Source organism: Heterocephalus glaber, unplaced genomic scaffold (assembly GCF_053883595.1).
Source record: "Heterocephalus glaber isolate CG9 unplaced genomic scaffold, H.glaber_assembly_v1.0 deba00000331, whole genome shotgun sequence".
NCBI lineage: Eukaryota > Metazoa > Chordata > Mammalia > Rodentia > Bathyergidae > Heterocephalus > Heterocephalus glaber.
Window position 1 is genome coordinate 64,024,383 of NW_028258142.1, and position 17,588 is coordinate 64,041,970.

The 17,588-nt window shown below is 48.3% G+C and overlaps 1 protein-coding gene across 1 annotated transcript; it reads left to right on the forward strand.

The window, feature by feature from the left end:
* Positions 1–1,385: 1,385 nt before the first annotated feature.
* On the forward strand, positions 1,386–3,157 carry Lrrc30 (leucine rich repeat containing 30). The gene has a single exon (XM_004853217.3). The coding sequence runs from the start codon at positions 1,577–1,579 to the stop codon at positions 2,480–2,482; it is 906 nt and encodes a 301-aa protein (XP_004853274.1). The 5' UTR covers positions 1,386–1,576; the 3' UTR covers positions 2,483–3,157.
* Positions 3,158–17,588: the final 14,431 nt, after the last annotated feature.

Sequence of the window (17,588 nt, forward strand, 5' to 3'; positions counted from 1 at the left end):
CCTCCGAGTCCGGCAGCCCCAGGATCTCAGACTCTGGAGGAAGCACCAGGTGGGGCTCACTTCATACGAAGAGTCTGCCTTGTCTTAGAGCCACACCGATAAGGCCCGGGCTGCACCGAAAACTTAGCTTAGAAATTTAGCTCCATTGTTTTCTCCCTGCTTAAAGCTAAAACACTCCAGTGCCCCATGAGAACAACTTCCAAGGTCTCCATCTTTGTGAGGACCCTGGGGCTGACCTGGTCCACAGGTGTCAGATCTTCCCAGTGGCAGGGGTCGGAAGGGGTGCCCAGCTGTCTTAGAGCCCTGGCGGTTCCTCCTGCCCCCACAGGGCCTGCTGGAGGTCCTGGGCATCGTCACAGTCACAGAGCAGCTTCTCTCCCCAGCCCAGGAGGGCCGCTGCCAGCAGCACCCACAGCTCCAGGCCCCAGTCCTCCCTTGCCCTTTATTCAGAGCCCTGGTCATCAGTGTGCCATTCATTCTCTCTTTAATCACCAGCTATTTTTAGGAATTTTCACCCCATGCACGAGGCCGTGGCCTCCTGGCTACATTCACTCCCCAAGGTTGCCATGACAGAGTACCAGACTGGTGCCTCAACAACAGAAACGAACTTTTCTCACAGTTCTGGACAGCAGATGCTGGTGCCTTCTGAGGCCTCTCTCGTCGACTTGCGGGAGGCCGTCTTCGCCTGCAAATGCCTACAATTAACTCTGGATTCTTAGGGTGGAAGTAGATTTTCCAAGAAAGAGACAGAGGAATGGGTGTGGCTGAGGGAAGCAGTTTGAGCATCCTCCCGAGATCACAGGTGTCCCATGCTGACCTAACTAGGGTGGCCAGTCCTGCGCTGTTCAAGTCACCCTGGAAATCTCAGGAGCCCACTGTGAATCGGCGGAACCAGAGCTCCTCTGGTTGACACCAGGACGTAGGGTCCCTCCGCCCCTTGGTCACTAAGTCACCTCTACCAGGTACCTGTAAAGTCTGCTTCCTGGAGGTTCTAGGAGACCAGTGCAACCCAGAAGATGACCGCCTAAAGATCTGCAGCTGCAGATAGAGGGCCCTGGCCAGCTTCCAGCTGAGCCCCACTCCCATGTGTCCAGGATGAGACGCCAGTCTGCTGCGTTTCTCCACTGTGCTGCTTTTTCGAGGCTGGCTTGCTAATCACCCTGCTCAGCTGTGACACCCAAGAAAAGCTGAGCGGGTAAAGTTATATGCAGCCACCCTGTGACCCGTGTGCACATACCAGGTCAATAAAACTCGGGCAGAATGACAGTGACAGCTGCCTCATGGCATTCAGAGGGAATTGAGCAGTGAGCTCTGTCTGGGGCCTCAGCAGCCCGTTTATCATTACAGCTCGGCTGCCCAGAGAGGCCACATAGCCCACACTTGGGGTGAGCACGGCGCTCCCTGGCTGCACGTGGACCCCCTGGGGACACCTCAAGGCCTGGTGGAGGCTCCGCCACCAGCCTTCTGCCCGCTGTTCACTCCGCTGTCTCTGACTGCAGCAGCAGCCTGGGCTTAGCTGCCGGGGCAGGACAAGCTCTGAGCTTGAAGGACAGAGGACAGGGGCAGGACAGGGGAGATGGGGGCTGGGAAGTCCAGGGCCAGCGCCAAGGACAAGGACCCCACGAGGATGCTGCTGTCGAGGAGGAGGCAGAAGTTTTCCTCCTGGGATGACGCCCTGCTCTCGGGCAAGGACCCGAGGTCCCTGCTGAAGCGGGGCATGCGCCATGTCAGCTTCAGCCTGGTCACCAAAGGAATGACAGACATCCCCGACTTTCTGTGGGGTTTGTCCGAGGTCCAGAAACTCAACCTGTCCCACAACCAGCTGCGGCTTCTCCCGCCCGAGGTGGGGAAGCTGACTCGGATTGTGGTTCTGAACCTGTGCGGGAACCGGCTCAAGAGTCTGCCCCGGGAACTCAGCCGCCTGCAGAGCCTCAAGGTCCTGTTCGCCAACATGAACTGCCTGGCAGAGGTGCCCGCCGAGCTCAGCCTCTGCAGAAGCCTGGAAGTGCTGAGTCTGTCACACAACTGCCTGTCCCAGCTCCCTGCCAGCCTCGCCGACCTCTCCAGGCTCAGGAAGCTGAACCTCAGCAACAACCACTTCGTCCACATCCCCATCTGCGTGTTCTCCTTGAAGGAGCTGGATTTCCTGCACGTGGGCTCCAATCGCCTGGAAAACATTGCCGAGAGCATCCAGTGCCTGTCCAGCCTGCAGATTTTCATCGCGGAGAACAACAACATCCACTCCTTCCCCAGGTCGCTGTGCCTCGTCTCGAGCCTGGAGCTACTGAATCTGAACAACAACGACATCCAGACCCTCCCGGAGGAGCTTTACCTGCTGTGTAGACTGGGGAGGATTGCCTGGAATCCCATGAACAAAGGGCTCCACATCTCCCATAACCCGTTATCCAAGCCCCTGCCGGAGCTGGTGGAGGGTGGCCTGGAGATGCTCTTCAGCTACTTGAAGGACAAAAAGCACAACTGACTTGGACACGGAAGGCTTGGACAGGAGCCAGCTCGCCTGGATCTGGGACACTGGGGTACTCTCCAGTCTGAGCTGTGCTCTCGCTCTAGAGTTAGTCATTGTTTTGTTTCCATTGGCTAAATCCTTGTCCAGCATCTGTCCTTGGGAGGTATCTGCTTTTAACTGTGTGTTCTCAGTGACCTCCAGGTTAGCATGTTCATCCCATTCTAAACAGAAACTGAAGCAGGCTTTTGGTTTTTGCCAAAGAGAATGCATTGCTCTAATTCTGAGGAACAGTGGTAGGATAAGAGGTCTGAATTCAATGCTATTTGAAAATCAAATATTTACTAAGTGTGTACTGTATGCTCAGGATGGTGTGCAGCATAGCAACCACCCCTTTTCAGATTTTTTTTACCCTTGAATCGGAGGCAACCTACAGCCAGGTGGCAACTGCAAGACAAGGTCCTCTGCCTGCCACTATGGAGGATCCTTGGGACCAGAGGGCAGGATGGAGCTGGGCTCCAGGTTGCCAAGGACCAAAACAGGCAGAGTTTTCCCTTGGAGTTTGGGGGAACAGCCATAGGCTTTTTTCCTTTCAAAATGCCCACAGGGTAATGATCAGGCTGCTCATGTGTAAGTCTGGTTGTATCAGGAGTGGGGTGATGGTTTTCAGACAATAAAGACAAGCTGACTTCAGTGTGTAGTTTCTACTTGCTTTTCCAGGAGTTTCTACCTCTCCCTCCAGGAGTCATCCCGGCCCATCTTTGCCAGAAATACCAGGCCATGGCCAAATGTGCCCTTTTGAAACTCACTTCCTGGATTTGCCCAGATAAGCTGATCACTGGGCAGGAACAGGAAGTGTGGCACAGATAAGACACAAGCAGGGAGTGATGACCCTACTAGAAAGGGGCTCTAGAAAAGGGGAGTCTTCTTACTTGGCTTTCACATCTTGGCATTTAAAAAAAAATGAGTTCAGTGACATTTGAAAGCTCTTTACCCAAAAGCGTCTGTGTTTTCCTTAGGTCTGTTTTGCTTTCGATTTTAAGAGTACACAGCTGACAGTTAGACAGCGACCTGGGGGAAGGAGTGACGGTGCTCCGGCTCCCAGGTCACTGGATCGTCCTGCTGTCACAGCAGCCCAGAGCCCCAGAATACAGAGGCACAGGAAGGAGGCAGTGGACCCTGGGCTGGGAACTCGAGAGGAGCAGCGAACATCCTGTTCCTTCTACCAAGCCACTCAGGGTTTGGTGGAGGAATCAGACCCACATGGGTTTCTACCAGGTGCAGTGAATCACGAGGCCTGCTAACCAGAGAGCGAAGCAAAGACCACACTGCGTGGGGTAGCCGAGCCTGTGTGCCAGAGTCTCAATAAGGCACGAACAGCAGGCAAAGAGCACAGTTAGATGAATCAGCCAAAGCCTTCATTTCCCTCAGCCCTCTGACCCTCACCTCCCCACCCTGCCCCCATTTGGAAAGGCAGCAGCAGGCTGGGGTCGCGTGCAGCACCTTTGCAGCTTCTGAGTTTAGCCCATCTTAGCTTGTGCAGCTGCCTTCTTATTTTTTTTTTAAAGCTGTCCCAAGGGGGTCCATATAGCTTATTCATAGGAATGAGTGATTTTTCCCAACAAACCACAGTCAATTTTCCTACCCAAAAGAAGGAAACTAATTCCTGCTGTGATCATCAGATGCCACAGCTGCATTTGCACATTTGTGCACTAGCTCCTCTGCTGAACCCGCTGCCAACGGACCTTACCAGTACTGCCAAAGTGAAGGCCGCCAAAGTAGTCTCTTTAAAAGCCCACTCCAGAGGCAACTGGAGAGCTACGCATCCCGCCAGGCATATAGGCACACTCCCAGATCCTCAGCCGCCTTAGCCTGCAGGGCCCAGGCTGTTCAAAGCTCTCAGGGGAGTTCTCACTGGACCTCTCCACTCAGTGGGGACCTGTGTGAGATTTCCTGTGTGGAACTGGGCAGGACACTCGCAGAGGCATTGGCAGAACAGACACCACGTGTGCCAGGGTCATGCCCGCTCGTGTCTGCTGCTGCAGAACCCTTGGGCTCTGTGGATTTCCAAGACCTTGCTCTGGGCAGAGACTTGGGCAAGGACAGCAGCCCCACGCCCTTCCGGCTGAGCGATTGTTTTTGTCTTCCCTCCCAGCCTCTCTGCCACTTGATCCCTCAGTAACTCGACTCCAGGGAATGAAGGCAACCATATTTTTTTTTTTTTTTTTTTTTTTTGGTACCAGGGATCGAACTCGGGTACTTGCGCTTGCACAGCAGGTGGCAAAACCACTGAGCTAAATCCTCGGCATGGCAACCATATTTTGAAGGTGACCCAAGAGCTTATTATACTTTTTTATAAGAAAAAAATGGTATCAGTCTGGTTGCCCGCTTCCATGAGTGTTTTTCAGAAGTAGAACAGCAAGATTTTCTTTGTTAACACTCAGCACCGAGGAAGTCATAAAAGCGTAGTAGTTGCCTGTTGCGCTTTATATATTGATTCTTTGTGAATTGTGAATGCTACTTTTTTATTGATAAAGGGAAGTGCTGAGCAACACACTGGTTAACTCGCTTAGTTATTCAAAACACTAGCATGGAGGGGATTTGATATAACCTTCTATGTCTTTGCTGTCAAGATTCTCCAGTGTGCTCACTGTCCGGGAAAGGCTTCTTGCTTATCTTTTGTATGCTGGTTGCTACCCCATCCGAGTAATTTCCAGATATCCTAGGGTTTCTGGAATCAAAGCCCAGAGGATGGCTACACTGGCCACAGAGTGTATTTAGTCAAAGAGTATGTGCTAATTGGGTGCTTGAAGTGGGAGCCTAGTGATGGGATTGTGGTTTTCATGTCACTCAGCCCCCAGCACAGAGGGCTGTCAGTATGAGTTCAGAAATACCTTTTAAAGCAGTTGCATCTTATAAGCACAGAAGCAAAAAAATCTTATGTTCCTAAGAAAAGAAGACTGTGAAAAGACACATCTGTTCAAGGAATAATACTGCTAAGTGCACCACACTGCTGCATATTAGAAAGAAAAATGCAGTCATTGCTTAGCTTGTTGGCTTGATACATGGCTAATAGGAGCAATATACTCCAGTCTTGGGCTTTGGGTAATAGACTGGCTTTCTGCAGCAGCCAAAGATGGAGTGACTTCACTGCATGCCTGGATTTCACAATGAAGCCATGCCGGAGCTGGGGAAGGAAGGAGGCGGGCACACTGGCATTATTTGTAGGAATGCCCTAAAAGGAGCCCTCTTCTTTTGGCACAGATGATTGCGTTTTGGAAGTCCATCTCACATGCCTCAAAGCGCCTGCTGAATACGCATTTTGATTGCCAAGCTCAGGAAACAGAGGAGGATAGAATGACTGTGGGCTCAGGCATCCATCGCAAACCTATTCAGGTATCAGCAGTCCGAGATTCTGGGGTCCAGTGAGGCTGCAGACTGGACCACGTGGTTTCTTCCGTTGCATGCACCGGCTTGGGGGGGGGGGTCCCTGGACTGGATGGAGTCACTGATATCCTGTCACAAAGGCTAAAAAAATACAAATGAATTTGGAAAATGACCTGAAAAAGAAGCAAACAAAAGAGAAAAACAATGCAAGCTGCTATATTAAGCTGATATGGAGAATCTAAGTACTGAATTATGCCATCAATATCTACATCGTAAATGTCCAAGTGCTCTCGGACTTCTTATTCCAGGAATTATTTTCAGCACTCTATAACATATGCTTGAGAAACACAAAATTGTCAGCCTAGATTTAATGTGCAAATAAATTTCAGTACCTTTGGTATAACTTTATAATTATTATTAATCCAGGAACACCAAAACTCAACTCTTTCATATAGTATAAGAAAACAAAATAAGATTCAGAGGAACGCAAAAGCTATTATAAGCAATAATAGGAACAACCTTGACATTATAGAAAAAAAAAATTCTACAAGTGCTCTTTTTAAGGTATCTGTCAAATCACATGTTGAAGCCAAAGTATTACTAATTAAAAGGAAAAAAAAGAATAGGATAGTAATAACATGGGGAAGCAGAGAGGGCTCCTAAAGAATCGGGCAGAGCTCATAACGAATGGGGAGTCACTAAGCCATGGTAACCGAAAGCGATTAGCATGAAGCTTGCTTTGCAGATTTTTTTAGTAGTGTCATAGGAATCAACTTGAAAGGACAGAGCTGGTTTCCTATTGCTTCTCAACTTGCTTTGTATTTCTGCACAGAATAGAAAACAAAGGGCCCACTGGAGTGGTCTGAGTATTTCCTGGGACTCCTGAGTGACAGAAGTGTACATTACCCACAGCGTAGGAGCTCCGGCCTTGTCCTTGGGAGCCGTGTGCTCTGTGCTCCAGGGACTTGAGCTCCTCAGGAATCAGAGTGCTGGACACGCCCCTGCGGGGTCTCCTGATGCGGCACACATCGCCTATCCCCACGCAGGTACCAGAAAGATTCTACAGGGCGGTGGGAGAGCTCGGGACTGCACTGAAACAGGACTGTGCCTGAGGCCCTGCAGAGCCCTGCCTGGGGACACCGGATGGAGCACACTGCTGCTCCCAGGTGCTTCCACGTCCATGGGCCAAGAGGGCGAGGCGGCCCTAAACACAAGACGATCTGTGACAACTGCCTCGGGAGACAGAGAGACGATGTGAACACACTTGGGCGCCAGAATGGAATGGCAGTGTATGCACGATTTTAATATGGTGTATGGTTACAGCTGTTCTGTTTTATTACTAGTTATTGTTAATTCTCCCCTGTGACTAATTTATAAATAAGCTTTATAATAGATAAGTCTGTATAGGAAAAAATAGTACGTGTAGGATTCGTTACTGTCTATAGTCCCTGGCATCCATTGGAAGTCCCAGAAGGGACAATTACCGTATGTCAGAAATGGAGAAAAAATAAAGTAGGGAAAAAGAATAGAGGTGTTTGCTCTAGGGCATTCTGGAAAGTAGCTGAGAAAACCATGTTTGGAGAGAGATCTGTAGGCAGGGAGGGTTCAGCCAGGTAGACATTTCAGGAAGAAATATCCCAGGCAGAAGAGAAATCAGGTAGAAAGGTGGCCAGGTACCTGGTGTGTCTGTGGAACAGGAAGGAAGCCAGCATGGCGGAGTGGAGTGAGCGTGGGGGACAGTCCTGAGGTCACACTGACTCTGGGACAGGCACCGGGGAGGCTTTGGGCCTTGGGAAGGGCTTTGGCTGTCCCCCCAAGTGAGGAGGAAGCCATAGGAGGCTGGAAGTAGAGGACAACTCCATTCTAAGTTGCTTCTTAGAGGAGTTACTCGAACTGCTTGCTGCGTTGTAAAAGGCTTTGGGGACAAGATGACAGTGGAGAAACGGAGGAACCCACTGCAGGGTTCTGGGCACCGCTGGGTGCTGAACCGGGGGCGGAGCCCCATCAGTAGCAGCAGGAACTGCAGGTACACTGGCTACGCAGTTGCTGACACCAGCACCTAGGGGCAAAAGTCATCCCTGACTGAGGGGAAAGAGCTTAGGACAGAAGGTCAGGAATCCATTCTCAGTGTGCCAGGTGTGATGAGAAGTAGACTCCCAAATGGGTCTACTTAGATGGTCCCGGGCAGAATTCTGGACCCGGGTGAGATCTAGAAAAATAGACCAGCAAAACACACAGGAAAAAGTAAAAAATAACCGTGTTAGGTTATTATTGTGAAGGGTTTGAATAAAAAAATGGTGATTGTTTTCTCTTTATATGGTGATGCTCAAAGTGTTACGCTGAGTCATTTGAAAATTTTCCAGAGTGCTTATTTCTTCCAGATGCTGGCCGAATGAGATATTACTATATCTGCATCCCACGTCTGTATTTGTGAAGATCCTTGAAATCACTGGTTGATGGGAAGAAAGGCATTCTCTCGTGCCACAGAGATCTGAGCTAGAAGGAATGGGGTTTTGGGTGAACATTACCCCCGGCTGTCTTCAGCTATGACTCCCGCTCCCCACTCTTCCCATGGCAGCTATTTGCATCAGCCATCAGCGGGGGCTCAAGTCTCCATTCAGCTCCCTGCTCTCCCCAGGCACAGGGACTGTCACTGAGTTTTCAAACTTCATGTTTAAATTAGAGGAAAGGATAGCAAAACCAACAATCACATCCTATTTCCTCTCAGGATTCTCATAGGAAAATCTTCCTTCTATCCGTCCTTCTCATAAACACAGTTTAGATGGGAAGCTGGATAAACACCATTGAGGAGTCTACCTGTGCCTATATTCACTCCCTCTGTACCTTCGGAGAGTCCCTCTATTCTGCCCTCTGTGTATTCTACTGCACTTCTCCTCTGAGTGACTCATGTCTCCAGTTGATGCACAAACCGAAAATGCCTTCTTTAGGAACTCTCAGTGATACTGTCTTTTACTTTGACCTAGCTTTGCGTCCTGTCCACAGACAGATTTCGAGAGGGGATCAGGGAGGGAGGACAGACGAGGGAGCTGCTCCAGGCTGCCATCTGCCTCCCCTACTCCCCAAGAGAGGGTTGCTTCCCCTCCGGAGGTGGGGTGTGAGCCACTGTTTCTTTCTGTTGCTGTTTGTTTTTACACAGGAGAGCTAAAGGAAAATAACACAAAATGATGAGCAATTTTCAAAATCAAAGAAAAAGTTCTATGAGCATGTATGCATTCACTGTCTTCACATCTTGCCTGATATCCTGGTTGCTGTTTATCCCTTGCTAATAGGAGGTCCTCTGCCCTCCCGGTTGAGGCCGCAGAGAGGCAGCAAGTGCCTCAAGGCTGTGCCTGCTCCCTGGGAGTCAGTCCCTTCTGCACTGGATGATGACAGTTTTTTCCTCGTCTTGCAGTTCCACCTCCTTGGGGGACAGAAATATAAAGAATAATTTCTGATTTGGTCATTGGTGTTCTGCTCACGTATCTCTGCAGTTTAAAAACTCTACAAACTTGCTAACAATTTACTTCTAAAACTATACTTTGGGAGAACGAGAGGCAAAGGGGAAGAGAAAAAACTCTTACAATAATACATTTGCAGATCTATGTGAAACATTTGGAAGATGATTCACAAATTCAACTGAGCACATAGCATTGTGGGGAATGGTGAGACGATTTTTTAGCTAAAATGCTGTAACTCTGCTGCATGGGCAGTGCCACTGCAAGCAAATATCTACCTCATGGACCCAAAATTTGTCACAGTTCATCTTTAGTTCTAGAAAAGAATGAGGAGCATTTCTGTTTACTAATGAAAATGGTACAGCCATACAATCATAAAGATAATTCAACCTTCATAGTGTTTATCGGCATTGAAAGCATAGTTCCTGTGATATTTTAAACTTAGCAGATGGACATTATTTTAAATTGAGACTTTATTATGTTAACACACCACTTCAGTCTTTAAAATGTAATGATGCTACATAATGCAGAGAACTGCCCATTAGTTTGATACCAAAGGTGATAAAATGGTACACTGTATTCAACTCCACAACTTAAGGGATAGCCAAGCCTTTGTGATTTTCTCTTCCTAACATGACCAGGCTGACATCCGTCCACTGATTTCATACTCCAGACACAAACTACAATACACCTGAAGATCTGCCCAATCGGAACCTCTTTCCCACCTGTGTATTTAAACACAGAGCTCACAGCAGCACAGGACTCACGGGTGCACACAGTCCAGGCTGCTGATGTCTTCATCTTTCTCCTCTAAATATGCTCCTGTCTCCTGTTCTCTGTCTCTGCCAGAGGCCATCCTCTCTTGAGCCAGTCAGTGTCTTCCAGCTCCAGTCCCTGACCTGCCCATCTCCGAAGTCCACCCCCAAACCCTTACCCTGGACACCCAGCTGCCTCCTCCCCATTCCAGTGTGGACTGAGAGATTCAAAAGTGTGAGCTGCACTGCATTACACCCCGCCCTAAAACTGGTTCATGTGCACATGCGAGGACATCTGACATCCTTAATATGACCTGCATGCCTCACAGGCTCTGGCTCTGAGGACTTCCAAGTCACTGCCTGCACAACCGTCCCCTCCTTGTGTCCAACCCTAGGATCTTAAATGCACTGTCCCCATCCCTGGAGTGACCATGCCTGGCTAAAGCCTCCGCCATTCAGGGTCCAGCTGAAACACACTTTCTACTGTTCCTCCTTAGTACTTACCATGACTAGAATCACCTGCACACGTGTGTCTGTCTACAGGCATGCCTACACACATGTATGTGTATGATTCAAAGTAAATCACACATAGGTGTCTAATAAGATGTAATTGCATTACATGTATATATTTACATGAATGTATAATTAAATGTAATTAAATTACAATTATTTTCATGTATATACAATCATAACTTGGTACTTGATTGCTTTGGAACTTCGAATTTGGCACTGTCCTCCCTCTTTAGCACACATTTATGGTACATAATGATTACCTTCACAGGGAGAGTCAGTACATGCACATAACGTATCTTAAGTTCTTAAAAATCCCAGCCTCCTCCCCCCTCTATCTCTTGGTCTCTTTCCTGTTTGCAAAGATCTATCTTCCTGCTTCCTAGTATCTATCTTTTATGTTGCTCTTTAATTTATTTAAACTTTGGTTTCCTTTGTTTTGCTTTTTTTTTTTTTTTTGAGAAAGAATCTCTCTATATAATCCAGGCTGGCCTCAAACCCTCAGTAATCCTCCTGCCTCAGCCTCCTGAGTGCTGAGACTGATTACAGGCACACCTCACCACCCCCAGCTCTGTTGTTTTATACAGCAGAAGAGAAACCATGTGATAGTTAAGCTTGTGCATCTGATTTATTTCACTTAACATTATGGTTTCAAGGTGTATCCACTTTCTTGCAAATGACTCAGAGACCTAAAACAGCAAAAGCAATCCTGGGCAACAAGAACAAAGCAGGGTTGCTCACAATCCCAGATTTCAAGTTACATTATAGAGCTACGGTGATGAAATCAGCTTGGTACTGGTACGGAAGCAGATATGAGGAGGACCAGTGCAACAGAACAACCCCAGATGCATTCAGCCACCTGATCTTTGACAAAGGGGCCCAAAGCGTATGTTGGAGGACAGATAGGAGATGACTGTGCACATGCAGAAGACTGAATCTAGATCTCACTGTGTACTCTATGCATTTTGGCTCAAAAATGTTGTCCCAGTGTTGGGACAACAAGCTAGAACCTGTGGGTACCGACTGCCTTACTGCCCTTCCCAGCCAAACCATCTGTGGGTACTGGTGATCTTTGGTACTTGTGTGTCTCCCAGAACCAATTAATGATGAGCACAGAGGTAGCACTGTGTGTGTTACATGTGTGTGTATGCTAAGTGTGACTCAGTGCTGTGTGAATACATGAAGACACACGCAACTGTTGCTGGTCCCGGGTCTGTCTCCCACCCGTGACAATGGGCAGCATGCCAGCCCCTTTGCCTTCATGGCACCCAGCACAAAGCATCCTCTCCAGCCCACACTCGGTACTCAATGCACAGTACTTAGTGCATTCTTATCTCACCATTAGAACTCACTAATTTGTGAATTGTGCCTTAGTTGAAATTTGTTTTCTCCCTCAACTGCCATGTTAAGGAATGAATGAATAACCTTTAGTGCAAAACAGCTTCACATTCCATTTAGAAATACTGTCCTGGAGAGCCAAAGAACAAACACATGAAGCACTCATGACTTATTTAGGTTACCGTTAACGTTAACAGCACATGCATAATTAAACTTGCAGTCCTCAGTTAAATAAATAAATGATTAGCCCGGGGACAGGATGGCCACCCCGGCAGTAGCATCTCCTTCACTGTTTCATAGGAGGGGACATTATCTACTTGTTACAGTTTAGCTACATATGTTTCTTAGCTGGAGGTGTGAGATAAATAATAATCATGATTAAGCAATGATAATAACACAAGTATAAAGGGCACTTACTGAGTGCTTACTGTGAGTCAGGTGTTTCCATCTCACCAGGTCTCTATTACATGGTTGCCATTATTACCCTGTTTTACAGGTTTGGGCCCCGAAACGCAGCCAGCTGAAATCACTTGTGTATTTGGGTCACTGACGGAGCCGGGCCTTGACCCCGGGTCTGGCTTCTCCCCTCCTGACCATGCTGACTTTCATGAGCTCCCCTGGCCACCGGAGTGTATCCGGACTGGGACTCCTGCAGAGGTGGCCCCTCTCCTTTCTTCCTACGCCGAGCCCAAGAGTTCTGATGTGGGGTTCATGGGAGCGGGAGGGAGAGAGGTGCACAGCTACCACTACCACGGCTCCATTCGGTTTGCCACCACGTGTCCTCTGGGCACAGTGCTGTCGGCACCCAGTCCCAATGGGTACCATGGGCACTTCTCTGAAAGTGGCGGGAAGAGCAGGTGACCCATGTCCGTCACGCCACAATGGTGCACACTCCCTCATCTTTGCAGACACTGTTAACTGGTTCTCCTTCCATCCCCAGAGAAGTGGGGCAAGAATGAGTCTGTGGTCACCCTTCAGGGAAAGGCCCCCAGGGCAGCACCAGACTCATCCATCAGGGGCGCTGCCAGGGGAAAGGCCCTGGGGAGTCACGAGTCAGTGAGGCTCGAAGCTGGAGGAGGAGGGACAAGAGGTGGGAGGGAGGGTGGAGTCGCCTTCTAGTGTGGATCCATGCACTGGGGAGTCCAGGTGGGCGGCAGAGCCATCCTGCCCTGGGTGCTTGACCAGGAGCTCTGAGCAGAGCCCACAGCTGGTTCTGGGAGCGCCTCTGCCTTGACACCCTGCTCCGCTCTGTCCCTTCTCTCCTGTGGGGGCCCTGCTGCCATGGGGCAAATCATTCCATCCTGAAACAAAGTTAGCGTGCTCCCCCGAGAGCCATAACATCAGTCTTGCATGGCATCCAGATGGCCTGAAGTTAAGTACTCCAACCAAGGACTCTGCACTTCCACCGTGCAGCAGGCAGCCCTGTTCCCTCTCGCCCCTGTGGCTGTTTGAGGTCCAAAGTCAATGCACAGAGCACCCTTCACCCGACCCGGGGGCATCTGGGCATCTGCTCTGGGCTGCAAGGGTGGTGCCTTTCTTGGCTTTTGCTGGAGAAAGAAGTCCCCCTTTGGGGACCCTCTGGAGCTGGACCCCCACTGTGGCCAGTGTCCGGTCCTCCCCCTCGCCGACTCAGGCTGAGGATGGGAGCCGTGTCCCAGTGCAGACTCTGAGTGTGACCTGCCGCACGGCCACAGTCCACACTAGACACTGCGACCATCTTCCTTCTCCTCAGCTCTGGCATCCCCACGCATCCCCACAGAGCTCTGCCATTTCTGACTCAAACAGGCCTTCCGATATGGTGGTAATATTTCACTGGTGGCTGTTCCCAGTGAACAAATACAAACGTTTTCACACGGATTTCAGCTGAAGCAACTCTTACAACATCTGGCCATGCAAATCGAAGAAGGCTCATTGTAGCCATCCACTCAGCCCTTCCATCATGTGCTTAACGCCCTAAAAGTGACAGCAAATCAAGGGTGCAATGAAACAGTAAACACAGTGAGGCAGCTGTCACGTAGGTGGCAGCTCTGGCATCTCAGGCTTCAGACAGGGATGGTGGATTGAACTGCTGGGTGTGATGGATGTCACTGGGGGTCCCAGATGGGCTGTCGGGCTGCTGACACAGCGCGTGCTTCTTGCAGTGTGTGTAAGGCAAAAGATAAAACAACAACAGGGAGGTGTAGGGCAAAGTTGATCTCAGCCCCCGTGGCAGGATTTTCAGTTTGCTGTGTCTTCAAGCCTCACTCACTCATCCTCTCACACTCAAACACTCAGCACCTGTGCACACTCCTCACTTCCGGGTCTTTCAAGATTGGAGCTATCCAGTGGGGTCTCAGGTTATCATCCCACAGGTAACAGATCAAGCTTGGTTCCTCAGTTTCCTCGGTTCTTTAGTTGGCCATGTCCCAAGGGTTTTGCTTTGTCAGGCCCCACAAATTCTGTGTTCCGGGAGGGCCTTGAAGGAAGAGCTTCCTGGTCCAGCTTCTGCTCAGCTCTTCTGGCTTCCCTGGCTCCAGGGCTCCCTGGGGCCCCGGCCCTGGAGGAGTGGGTTTGAAGCCCTGTCTTGGCAGCCCTGCTCCACTGGCTGCTGCGGGTCAACGTCACTCGACTCTCACGCCCTCACTGTGCTTCCAAGTTACAGAGCCATGGGGTGGAGCCCCTGTCTGCCCTCCACTGTGCTCATTAATATACCAGACAGGCCAGCCCTTGTGTGCCGGGCACCACCCAGCAGGTCTCTGTCCCAGCTCTGCCCACGCCCACTGTGGGGATGAGACTGCAAGGGTGGCTGTCAAACAATGGCACCCAGTTGAGAGGCCAGACTCTCATGCCTTCTGGTGACAGTAGCTTTGTAGCATTACGAATGCCATACAGTGGGGTGTGAGCTGCTGGCCCAGCTCCATGGCTGCCTAAAATAGCTCCTCACACATGGCCACTGGACCAGTTGTCACCACATGGCGGGAGGGATTTTCCAAGGCTATTTAAAAGCTGGAGTTACTATTGTTGGATGAGACCAAGCCTTTCCTTCTACTGTTTGAAGTAGGTCAGGCTGACAAATAGCCTACAGATCCAGTCCAGCTTGCTGCCTGTTTGTATAAATAAAGTTTTATGTTTTTTGTTTGTGTAAATAAAGTTTTATTGCAACACAGTTACAGTCATTTGGTTATGTGTTGTTTGTTATAGCTTTCACAGTACACCAGAGTAGTGATTGCAACAGAGACCTAGGTGGCCTGGAACACCTGAAATATTTGCCATCTGGCTCTTTTCAGAAAGCTTTCCAGCTTCTGAACGATGTCGTTGATTCTGAAGTTCGTTCTTTTATGACCACAAATGTCATAGTCTACTATCAGTTGCCTCGACAAAATACTTATGGCTGAGAATGTATAAATAAATGTATAAAGGAGAGAGGTTTATTTTGGCTCGCAGTTCCAGCAGTCTGAAAGCACAGAACTGGCTCTGACCCCTGGTCAGCGACACGCTGCTTCACGCATGATGGGGTGAGTAAACAAAAGAGGAGAGGAGGGGACACAGCAGCTTTGTGAACGGCCTGCTCCCTGCCCTGAGCCCATCCTAAGAACGACAGGAGTCCATCTATGGGCACTGTGCTACCCTGGGTGGCCCCACTTCCCAACTGTGCCACTGTGGGAATCAAATTTCAGCATGATTCTGGTGGGCACAAACCACTTCCAAACCACCCACAGGGAACCCTCAATGGTGGTGCAGGAGCTTCAGGATAGCTCTGAGGGGCTTGGAGGTTCATAGTGTCGATCCATCCCAAAGAGACAGGCATATGCCACACACACTCTCTATGCCATGCTTTTTCTCGTGTGTGCACACATATCAGAAAGTTTAATTAATAAATTAGAGTAAGATTGACAATAACTAATAATAGCAAAACAACTATAACAACATACTGTAATCAAGTTACCTGAATGAGCCTTCCCTTTCTTTCTTTCTCTCTCGATCTTCTCCCTCGCTCTTCTCCCTCTTTCTCTTTCTCTGTCAATTGCCATGGGGGGCAGGTGGTGTTGTAGGAAGGCATCACTTGTGTTATAGACAGATTGAGTGGGATGATGGGAGATCTCATCACACTACTCAGAATGGCAACTTAGAGCATATGAGTTGTTTATTTGTAGAATTTCCCATTAATGCATGTGGGCTGTATCAATCCCAGCTGACAGAAACTATGGCAAGCAAAACTCCAGACGGGGACTGCTGTACCTATTTCCCCTCTTAGCATGCAATTCAGTCATCTATTGCATTTTAATTCTCTCTTTTAAAAAAATTACACAAACATGTTTTACGATTTCCTTATAGTCTATTTAGTTTTTACCACTATGTCTAGCCCAACCTTTGCATTACCATTCTAATTTCTAGCTCAGACCTCCCATTGGGAAATCATATTCCTTTTCAACAACTGTGCATTATTTTGAATTTGAATTTTTGGTTAGAGTCTATTATTGAAAAGTACTTTTAGTTTTTATTTACTTCGAAGTCTCTTTGTTTTCTACTTTTTATGAGATGGTTTGGGGGAGGTGGCATGCTAAGGCTTGGACCCTGGGCATTGCACAGGTTGGCCAGTGTGCTAGCACTGAGATGCACCCCAGCCCCAAGTGAGATTTCCAGCAACTACATGAGTCCAGGCTGCCAGTTTCTTCAGCACATTCCCTACTGCCTATTGCCTTCTATTGATGTTTGGAAAAGTCAGGTGTCAGTCTAATTGCTAATTCTTTCTACACATTTTTTTTAAAAAATCTGTGACTGACTTCATGATTTTTCTCTTTTGTCTTTGTTCTTCATTTTCATCATGATGTTGTCTTAGTGTTTTATTTGTATTTATGAAGATTCATTAGCTTCTTGGATTTCTGGGTTGATGTTCTGAAAAATTCTCAGCAGTTGTATGGTTGTCTCTATTCTAACCAGTCTATAACTTCATACAGCATTTATTAGCTTTTTCATACTCTATCTTACATCTTAACATCTTTTCCCTATGTTTCATAATTTTTTCACGTAGGTTAAAAATCTGGAAAATTTCTTCAGGTCTATTTCCAGTTTCTTTTCAGCAAAGTTTGATCAGTTAAACAATATTTATTGATTTTTTTTATTTTAGTCATTATATTTTTAATTTCTAAAAATTCTTATTGGTTCTTATTCCAATCTTCCAGGGTTTTGCGCTAATCTTTTCCTTAGAAATATTCTGAATCCCTTTTAATTCTGTTTAACATATTAAAACCACTTATTCTATGCCTGCTCTAGCTTTAATGTGGTTCGTTCCCCAAACATTTATATGTAGGCAGCTTGGTTGCCAGTACAGTAACATTAAGAGGGGCGGAACCCTTTAAGAGACGAAGTCTGGTGGACAGTGATTATGAAGTCACTGGGGACAATGTCCTCAGAAGAAATTAATGCTGATCCCAAGGGACCAGTTCCCATGAGTGGAGCTGTCATACAATGAACACAACTGGCCCCTCCTCATTCTCCACCTTCCTGTCACCATGTGATCACTGTATGTCATGCAGCAGCCTGTGTGATATCATCCGCCACAAGGTCCTTACCAGAGCCAAGCAGATACTGGCACCATGATTTTGGAATTTCAGAACTGTTAGCTAAGTAAAAACTTCTTTTCTTTATACATTAATCAAGTCCCAAGTCAAACATCTTGTGGTAACAGAAAACAGACTA

Bases quoted from the DNA above. Each gene is read 5' to 3' on its own strand.
- Lrrc30 (XM_004853217.3), top strand. From the start codon at position 1,577: ATGGGGGCTGGGAAGTCCAGGGCCAGCGCCAAGGACAAGGACCCCACG.